Source organism: Helianthus annuus, chromosome 4, assembly GCF_002127325.2.
Source record: "Helianthus annuus cultivar XRQ/B chromosome 4, HanXRQr2.0-SUNRISE, whole genome shotgun sequence".
Classification (NCBI taxonomy): Eukaryota; Viridiplantae; Streptophyta; class Magnoliopsida; order Asterales; family Asteraceae; genus Helianthus; species Helianthus annuus.
This window is the reverse complement of record NC_035436.2, coordinates 200841640-200852322: the sequence shown is the minus strand read 5'-3', so window position 1 is coordinate 200852322 and position 10683 is coordinate 200841640. Positions and strand designations below refer to the sequence as shown.

The following is a 10683-nucleotide window of genomic DNA, read 5'->3' as shown; positions in this document are numbered from 1 at the left end:
TCTTTTAAATGAAAGTGTACGATATGTTTAAGGCATTTGAGTATTGAATACATCAAATTCACGATAGCATAAAAGATGAAATTCACTATTATCGTCATCCTCATCAACTAGAGGATAACTATTTTTGTTTCATACAATATTAAATAAGAACTTTTAGTTATGAATAATCATAATATATAAAAATTACGTAAGATAAGTAACATATATAATAAAAATAAGTAACAACCCAAACTAAAATAACCCTGGGCCGGTACCGGTATTACGTTTTAAACCGGTATACCGGATTTTACCGCCGGTACAAACCTTATGCCGTTTCACTTATTTACTGGGGTGTTTCGTACCGGATTTACATCTGGAAATGGTAATATCGGTATAACCTGCGGATATTTACCAGTTTTTAAAACATTGCCTGAAATTGCGGGTTGTCACATCATCCCCAACTTGAAAGAAATTTCATCCCGAAATTTGATAAGCAGTCACAGAGGAGTGAAAAGATAAGTTAAGATGACTGTGCGTTTTCCTCAGGTACCACAGTATGAAAATGTGACCAATTTGCATATTAAAACTAAAGTTAATTAATTCAGCGGTAAATATAAAATACAAATGAGTCTTAACTTAAAAGAAGATTTTTTTTTTTTAAATTCCATCTAAAAGCATGATTTTTATTTAAAAAAATAAAATGTTTTCGTATAGTTACTTTAGTAAAGTAATTATATGCAATTACTCTAATAGAGTAATTCTATAAAAAAAAGTTATAATTATTTTTAGATTTTAGGACTAAAATACATACTTTACTATACAGGGAAAAATTTTAAAAAGGAATTATTTCTTCACTTCTCACATTTAGTATGTTAAGAACCATCTATATAATGACGTTATCGGTGACTCAATTACTTTAATACACTTTTTTTAACTTTTTGAATTATGTATAATTATATATATCATATAATTACTTTTTTGGACACTAGTAAACCCAAAAAATAACAACAAGAATTTGTTCTCATTAACATCTATGTTAAAAGAGTAATTAACAACAAAATCACTCATCTACCACCAAAAAAATACGCAACAACCCTCCTAAACAATAATTAATCAAGAAAACTTGTTTGTTTTCCACCTTAAAAAATCATCATCATCATCATCATCATCTAGATCTCATCAAGAAGATGCTCAACTCTTGACCCTGACCCAAACACCCATCCGGGTTAATCAAATGAAACGACTCAGAATCCGGTCCACCGACCATGCACTCATAGTTAGCCCTCATGTAAATCAACTCATCACCCGAGTCAACACCCGAGTCAACACCACCGGAGTCAAATCTAAAACCGGGTATAACACCGGCTCCCACAGTCGTTGACTGAATTGACTTCAACATTAACCGGACCGGTTCAGTGGTTTTTTTTCTAACAGCAAACCCTAATTTCCTTCCGTTACAATACATAGTCCAAACCGGCACAGACCGGAGCGGGCACGACCCGAGATCCGAACCAGGTGACCCGTGGCATTCGAGGGCTATCCGGACAAGCCCGAAGCGCATTTCTTGGACTAGGGTTTGGGTGGGGATGGAGAGTTCGAGTAAGAGAAGGGGTCGGGGTTTTAAGCGGTCGTGTTGGACGGAAAACCAGACGTGGCCGCGGCGGTGGCCGAAGATGGTGCCGATTACCATGGTTTTGGAGAATCTTGGTGGGTTTGGGTGGTGGGGTTGGGAGGAGTGGTCGGAGTCTTGATCTGGGTGGTCGTCGAGGGTTTGATCTTGGGAGATGTCGTCCCGGAGGGAGGTGCTGAGGCGTTTCTTGGTGGTGGGTTGGTGGTGGTGGTGGTTGTGGTTGTGGTGGGTGGTGGTGGTGGAGGTGAAACATGGGAGGAGTACTCGACGGAGAGAGTGGATTTTGGTCATCTTGATTGATGAAGAATGATGGTGTGGAATATGGATATGCTTCTGGATCTAAATGGTGTGTGTATATATATTATATATAGGTGTATATATAGGTGGGAATATATCTTGCATGCAATTTTTTTAGACGTGAAATATGAACGATGGGATATGGTGCAAAATGAAAATGTTAAATGTGGACATTAAGATATTAACTCAAAAGTATATGTTGTATTGTGTAATTTGTGTTTAAAGTTATGTTGTTTGTTTATAATCGTTTAATCAATGGTGTGTGTATAGAGAGAGAAAAAGATCATGTGAGTAGAGCTATAAACGAACCGGATGTTCAAGGAATAATTCATGAATATTTTAATGAGAAGTTTGTTTGTGTTCGTTTATTTGATAAAAGAACGAACAAGGACACGAATTTTCGTTCGTTTAGTTAAATGAACGACATGAACAGATGACACGTTTGTTTATTTATGTTTATGTGAATGTTTGGTAAAACATTCGTTTATGTTTGTTCATTGTTTGTGTTTGTTTATGTGTTTTTTTTTTCTTTGTGTTTGTTGGTTAGGGTTTTTTATTTTTATATTTTATTTAAATACTTCATGCTTACAGCTTACTACAGATAAAATATTTCATGAATATTAGCGTATTGTATACTATATATCTCTTAATATATGTTCGTATGTGTTCGTTTATGTTCATGAATGCTTGTTTGTGTTCGCTTATGCTCATTTGTGTTTGTGAATGTTCGTTTATGTTCACGAACGTTTGTTTGTTTCTGTTTGTATCTGTGACCTAAAGTTAACGAACAAACGAACATGAATACGTTCATTCCTTAATGAACGAACGCGAACAAAAATCTTGTTAGGTAAGTGTTCATGAACATGTTTATTTTTTAACAAAGGGAAAATATCATAAAAAAACCAACATACTTTCTTATTTTTCTCACAAAAGTCCCTTAACAATTTTTTGCATATGAAAGACCAACATACTTTCTATTTTGTATCACAAAAGTCCCTTAACAATTTTTGAACATTAAAGTCCATTCACATGTTAAATTTGAACAAAATTATGAAAAAATAATTTAAACAACTTTGAATTATTAGAGGTGTCCATCGGTTCATTTTCGATTATTTGGTTCTTTTTATTTGGTTTGAAATTTTTTGGGTTAAACAAAAAATCAAACCAAAGTAAACAGAATTTAAGTATTTCAAAAAATTTGGTTTGGTTTTCGGTTTCAACCGAATACAACGAATTCATATAATTGGGTTTATTCATTCGACTAAATATAAAGTATTGTTTATTTTGATTACTCGGTTTATTGGGCTACATAACTTCATGTAGCAAGTTTTAAAAAAGTTTTTGTCATAATTTTGTTCAAATTTAACATGTGAAGGGACTTTAATGTTCAAAAAAATGTTGAGGGACTTTTGTGAGACAAAACATAAAGTATGTTGGTTTTTTACGTGCAAAAAGTTGTTGAGAGACTTTTATGAGAAAAATGAGAAAGTATATTGGTTTTTTATGGTATTTGCCCTTTAACAAACGAACACGAATAAGTCCTTATTCTTGTCTCTTTGCAGCCCTATAAATGTGAGAAATATACGAATATATTTGTGTGTTTGTTCGTGTTCGCTTGTTCTTATAGACATGCTTTTATTTGTAAATATTTTTTTTACTAACAACCTAGTTTTAAAGGCAAACATAATGTAAGTTATATATTTTAAACCAATTTATTTATTTGTCACACAAAATAGTAAACAGTGAACTCATGATCATATTATCACTAACCTATCCTTGTATATATAAAGTTGTAATAATTGACTTATTTCAATCTTCTTTAACTTTTCCAACATTCCCTAATATATCAAAGTACGTATAGTATCAATGACAAATAAATATATGTTACACTAGAAAATGAGAGAATATATGATATGATAAAAGTTTTACAAATAGTTTTTGTCTTATGCGACATTTTGATTTGTGCAATCCAACTCCTCCCATAGATAGGAAAGTGTTAAGTGAAATCATGGTGGAAAGGTACTTGATGTCTACTTTGATAAAGAAATCAAAATTTTGGAATGATGTTGGGATGCTTTTAAAATGACAGATATAATATTCTTGAGGTTTGGGAAATATATGTGTGTAAGGGCACATTTGGTCAAAGATTCTAACTCTCCCTCTGCATTACTTTTTAAGTCAAGCCTATATGTTTTCCCTTTTCAGATTTCTTACCCTCTTCAACACCTACATTGTTTGTCCCTATCCCTATTAGCCATGTTTTTGATACAAGTACACTTACAAATAGGTTTTTTTGTTCAAATAAACACCACTTCGTATTAGTATTTCGTATGTTGTAAATATGTAGAGATTTTGTATACGGGTGTATAATCATAGTATATATCGGAACATATAAACCCTTTGTATACAAGGAAGGATCCAAGAGGTTTTTGAGGGTTCCTAGGAATTCCCTCGGTTGGGATATGAAAAAAAATAGCGGAAACCTAATACGATTTGAAAAAAAAAATAGTGAAAATTAGTGAAAACTTACCAAAAGGAGCTCCCTCAAAAAAAAATCATGGATTCGTCATTGCTTGTATACGAGTGTATACCATCAAATCACAGAGTAGTTGAGTAGTAAACTAGGAGGTGTGTGTATAGTCTTCTACTGTTTGATTTGATTCGTTCACAAAAGATAAAACAACAATCATATTCAGCAAATCACACAAATAGCAAAAGTATTTGTAGGATAAGGGAATGGTGACATGTAGACTAACGTACCATACCACTATCTTTTTTTTTCTTTTTTTTTTTTTGCTATTAAAAAAATTTATTTATAGATTTATTTTGCTTTTATATAACCCATAGAATCATTTTATTCACTCGTCCATTCTATTACTTTTTAGTTCTAATAATTTACATCGAGATTGTTGGTAAACAGGCAACAAACTGCGTCGCTACCCCTTTTTGAATAGCGAGACTACTTTAAGAGAGACACTTAACTTAAAACAAACAATTCATTCACAAAAGATAAATAAATAAAATAGATTATATTTTGAGTTATATTTATTTGAATAAAAAGTTTTAATTATAAAAAATACTGTAGAATTGAAAAACATAGTCACAATTTGCTAACAAATAAAAATAATATAATAGAAAAACATATCTTGAACTGATGAAACATCTGAAAAAGGAGTTTTGTGAGTCAGAAATATGTTGGGTGTAAAAAAGCAAAGGTTACTTTGAAGAAGCATCAACATCATGAAGGCTTTTGAGATTAATGACTCGGTGACTCCTATTCATTCATGTCCCTCTATGCTAGAGTGAATTTTGAATATGATTATCCTAATAATCTTTACATCAAGTGCAAGTGCTAGAAGCGTTGAATTTCTCTTCAAAGATACAAGTTGAATACCTATTTGGTGTAGAGTAAAGCACTAATGGGCAATAATAAGAGATCTAAAGAAATTTGGGTTCGATTCTTGAGCCAAACAGGTGTTACCAGTAATTTCAGTGTCGTACCTATGAGCGGGTGAGTTACCGGGTGTAACGCCCCGTTTTTACGTATTTTCCGTGTTTTTTTAAATAATAATAATAATAATAATAATAATAATAATAATAATAATAATAATAATAATAATAATAATAATAAAATTTCGACAACTCTCCGAATTTTATCGGGCCACGCAAACACGAGGATTGGGCTTGTGGGTCTTGGGCCCAAGCCCAAAACCCACTAATCAAACCCTAGACATATAAATTTGTAGTGTACCTTATCCTCACCTTAGCTTTATTTTTGATATACCAGACACAAAATAACACGCACAAACACCACTGGCCTTTCATCTTCTACATCTAGAAACCCTAAATCCCTTCTTTTTCACTTACATCTAATGCATGTTACCTTCATTTCCCTCTCACACCAAAACCCTTTATGCAACTCATACATTCATACTAGATTCAAGCCAAACCCCCCTCTCGGTTACCCTCACCAGCTCCCCGATGAAGACCGCCAGCCGAACAGTGGTGACCGGCGACCGTCGGCGCCCCTTTCTTCTCCAGTCGCACCTCACCTGCGCCGATTCTTCCCCTTCTCCGACGTCAGCCCCCCCACATCTTTGTTCTTCCGTATCTCCGGTGACGGGACGAGATGGAGATGAAGGAGAGAGAGAGAGAGGAGAAGTAAGGAGAGAGATAGGAGAAATAAAGAGGCCGACGACGGCAACGTCGCCGGCGATGGAGGCGGCGATGGCACTGGTTTGGTCCGACGAACTTCAATCGGTAATCCCTCACTCCTTTTCTTCATTCTGGATTCCATTGCTTTCTTTAAATCGGATGAAAGACGATTCGATTCTGATTCCGGTTCGTGTTCAAGTTGGTTCAAGTCTTTTTTTTATTATTCAGGTTTAGCTTGGGTTAAACGAAGTTCGGGTTGTTGAAAGATGTCACTGGCGATGTTCGGGTTCCGATCTGGTTCAGATTTGTGTTCGGGTTTTCGGGTTAACACCAGTCACACCGGTCAGATTCTATTTTGTTTCAGTTTAGGTTAGTTTAGTTCCGGTTTTATTTCGATTTTATTCGGTTCAGTTTTCTGGTCAGCTTCGATTCAGTGGGTTTTTGTTCGATTCGTTGCAGGCTCGGTATAGTGGTGGTGACTCCGGCTCGAGTGGTGATTCGGTTCAGTCTAGGTCACGGCTCAAGTGCGAGTCTCGATGCAACTCGGTTCAGTTACGGCTCGGGTTGACCGGTCAAACCTGGTCAACAGTTGCGTCGAGTCACATTACGGTCCAGTTTGATGTTCGGTACGGTGTTATGGTTTGGTTTAGTGTCTCAAGTCAAACTGTCAAACTCGGTCAATTCTGGTCAACCGTCAGTCAATTGTCGGGTCGGCACAAGTTTTGGTATACAATAACGACTCGAATACTAATCTTAGTGTTTTCATAATCATTTATTTTTCTATATTTTTATTGCGACACCAAACTTGTTATAATTTGTATATTTTACATAGAAATCTTATATTTGTAAATTGCGTCATCGAATTGTTTATTGACTTTTGAAAATAGGTCGACAACTCCTGTTGACGGGATCGTCCAAAAACAGAGGAAACTCTGCCCGTTTTTCGTAAAATCCCGTAAAACGAAACGTTTATTTTTTTGACGAAGCCCATCGGATCCAATTAAATTTTTATAACAATAATTATAATTATAAACGTGAACTTATTTATTTAGTCATTTATTTATTTTCATTCTTTTGATAATGCTTCTATAACTATCTTAATGAGTTAATTTGGAAGCGAACACATAAACTATGTATACTCTATGCGAATATATATATATATATATATATATATATATATATAGAAATCAACAAGTTATACTTTAGATTACACTTCCTATCCTCCGTCATAACTTCTTTTACTCATGCACCATCGTTTGCCCTTATAGGGTGACCTCGGTGTTCCGTACTCCCAAACTCGCACACTCGTCAACACTTGGATAATCAGAAGACTTAGCAATTATGTGAGTATACTCGCATTTTTCCCCTTTTTACTTTTACCACTTTTGGGGTGTAACATGTTTACCTATTGAAACTTACACATGAACTTTTGTCTAAACACATGAACATTCCTATAACATGCTTGTATATGTGATGGCTTGATACTTTAAATTTGGGTGATTCTTATGTGTTGAACTTATCATTAACTTCGTACGAGCCAAACCGTGACATATGTAGCGCTATAGGATTAACGACCCGCCTCTACTGAAACTTTGGTTATGTCATGAGCAAGTTGCGTTTTCTTGGTTTGATATGTTAGACACATGCCATATTTAATGTTTATCTTGAATCGCATGCTTGCTATGAGGGATTGTTCACACTTTTATCTTATGCTATGTATGTACCAAACTTGTATACTCGCCTTTGCTTTTGCATTGAATTGTATTTTAAACATGTTACAGGTTGATGATGATGAAATGAAAGAGGTAGCACGATGCCTAGATACACACTTTAGACGTTAGGTTTAATATGTTGTATCGAATTTTGGTTAAGTTGGTTTGTTATTTTGATTAAACTTGTTGTTATTTGGGATCTTGTAGTGATGACTACTTGAAGTTTGGAAATGAAATTTGGATTATTAAATTATTGTCACAAATAGCGTTATGAGTGATGAGCAATCTTTCTTCGTCTCACTCCGATGTTTCCGCCATCGGTTGGGGTGTGACAGATTGGTATCAGAGCCATAACTATAGGGAATTAGGAAAAGTAGGAATGTTTTTACCTAGTCTATAGTTTTAGAGCCTTATACGTATGTTTTGCTTGAACTACTACATGATACTTTATTTGTTCTTTATTTATGCTCTTTTAAACATGTATATCACTCGTGGGTAATATTCGACATGTTCTTCTTATGCATTAATGCTTGTCTTATTATGTGTTAATACTTGTTTCGTTGGTCGATCCTTTACGTATTATTCTTGACCTATTTCTCTATGTGTTAATACTTGATTTATCATTTCATTATTTATGTACCATTCTTGATATGCCCTCTTACGTGTTTATACTTGTTTGCGTATTCCTTTGACATACACTCCCTTTATGCATTTTACTCGATATTTCTAAATCCGAAAACACTTATAATACACAAACGAGACGACTTCACCAAAATAGGCGTGAAACCCACAATTTGGTGCATGATTCTCAATCCTTCTACTTTTCTTTTCTTACACGAAATTTACCACCAAGTTAAGAGTGAAATCCTCACCTTGATGGAGAATTTCAAAATTTCAAATTCTCGTGGACCCTCGTCAACAAGTCGAAATTAAATTTTGACCCGACGAGTACCAACCACATTTAGGGTACGAAATCGTCAAGTTAGGGGTGAAACCCGCACCTTGTCGACTAGTTCCACTCCTTGATTTTCAAAAATCCCGCCAAGTCTCGAATTTTGATGGATTGGGAACATGTAGTAACTGGAAGGGTGAGTACCGGTAGCCGAGATATCGGCAAGAGTATTCCACCTATTAGGCCAAAGCATGTTTCTCAATTTCAAAAGATCTTTCGGCCACTTTGGTTAGTCAACGTTCCGTTTTGGAACCATCCAAATTTTATTCGAGCTTACGCTTTATTATTTTCGATCTTTTGGCAAATTTGAACAACTTTTCGAGATTTCATTTTGCGCACACATCATACTCTTACTTTTCATACGATTATACATTATTAGCATGCATGATTTCACGTAATTTTAATTACACTTTTGTAACGAGCAGAGACATATCATCGAGATAGGAGTGATTTCCTTACCTTGACGATTAACTCCGCTTCTTTTCCCATCTTACAACGACCTCACCAACGGATTAGGGGTGATTCCCTTACCTAAGCGATCGTTACCAACGCTTTCTTTTAATAGGCTATATTATGTAAACACGATCATGTTTATACCTAAATCATTTATCATGTATTTCAAAATGCTTCATTTATTTAAATGTACTCTTATTCTATAACCTATTTTCACATCACTCGCATACACAAAAATCTTAATGTTACCATAAACGCGTGTTCCTCGATTTTCAAAATTTCACGAAAAAAAAACTACTTGTCAGCCTAGTCGGTTTAATAAATCCGTTGCCCACAAATTCACCAATCAACGTAAACATTGAAACACGCTCCTCTCACACCATTAAATTAGAGATAATTATTCTCAATTGAGAATCAGATCAACTTTTTCGCACACACCTATAAAATATTACCAATATTATTCAATCATTTACTAAATCCCTTTTCAAAACCAATGAAACATTTTTCAACAATCACTAAGTTCATGTACCAAATTCCTTTTCCTAAGGATCAACTTTTTCACATGAAGCTGTAAGTTTCAAAATTTTCTAACACAAAGTTACTTAAAACGATGCAAACTTATTAATCTCTAGAACTTTTTCAAAATCTCACTCGATACGTCATTTAAATTCAAAACACGTGGGCAAGGAAACTTCATAAGAACCGACAAATTTTCAACTTATGTAAACTCTTTTAGAACCGCAGTAGCATTTCCATTCCTTTACAAAGTACTTCCCACATAACCAATAAACGTTTTATACTCTCTTTACATTCACAAACTAGAGTCTATATTTCGAGACAACTAAATCTATTTAACTTCACGTTTTTTTGCGCAAACAACTATAAATGCATACCATCTTACACGTTTTGGTCAATATCTCACAACAATCTCACGCGTGTCACTCGTTCCCTTTTTCTTTCATACTCAAAAAAAAAAAAAAAAAAAAAAAAACTTTTGACCTTTTACGCGCATAAACTCGTGTATTTCGATTTATACTATAAACAAAATCATTATTTCCTACATCCATACTTTTACATCTTATGCCTTCACATATGTCCACACTTACACATTTATGTTATACTCATGATTCAAGATTCATACGTTTTACGTTTATACATACACTCACAATTATACACTTACGTTGTACTTACATTCATGTTTATACTCATATTCATGATCATACATTTTATGTTTTCATTTACGCTATACAACTTGTTTACACTTATATTCATACACTTATCTTTTATTCCTACTTAAACCTTCATGTTTTACACATATATTCATGTTCATATATATGCTCATACATCTTGTGTTCACACTTATACTTGTATTCATACTCATATGTTTTATGTTTATACTCATACATACGTGTATATTCATACTTAAACTTATATTTATGCTCATACTTTCATTCATACTCATGATTCATACATTTGTACACGTACGCGAGTGGAATCCGAGGGAT

The 10683-nt window shown here is 34.3% G+C and overlaps 1 protein-coding gene across 1 annotated transcript; it reads right to left on the bottom strand.

Moving 5' to 3' along the window:
• Positions 1-981: 981 nt before the first annotated feature.
• On the bottom strand, positions 982-1983 carry LOC110935273 (protein MIZU-KUSSEI 1). The gene has a single exon (XM_022177732.2). It carries the CDS (start codon positions 1898-1900, stop codon positions 1145-1147), a length of 756 nt encoding a protein of 251 aa, XP_022033424.2. The 5' UTR covers positions 1901-1983; the 3' UTR covers positions 982-1144.
• Positions 1984-10683: the final 8700 nt, after the last annotated feature.

What these genes read in the sequence shown, in the direction of transcription:
- LOC110935273 (XM_022177732.2), bottom strand. Translation starts at nt 1,900, where the DNA reads ATGACCAAAATCCACTCTCTCCGTCGAGTACTCCTCCCATGTTTCACC.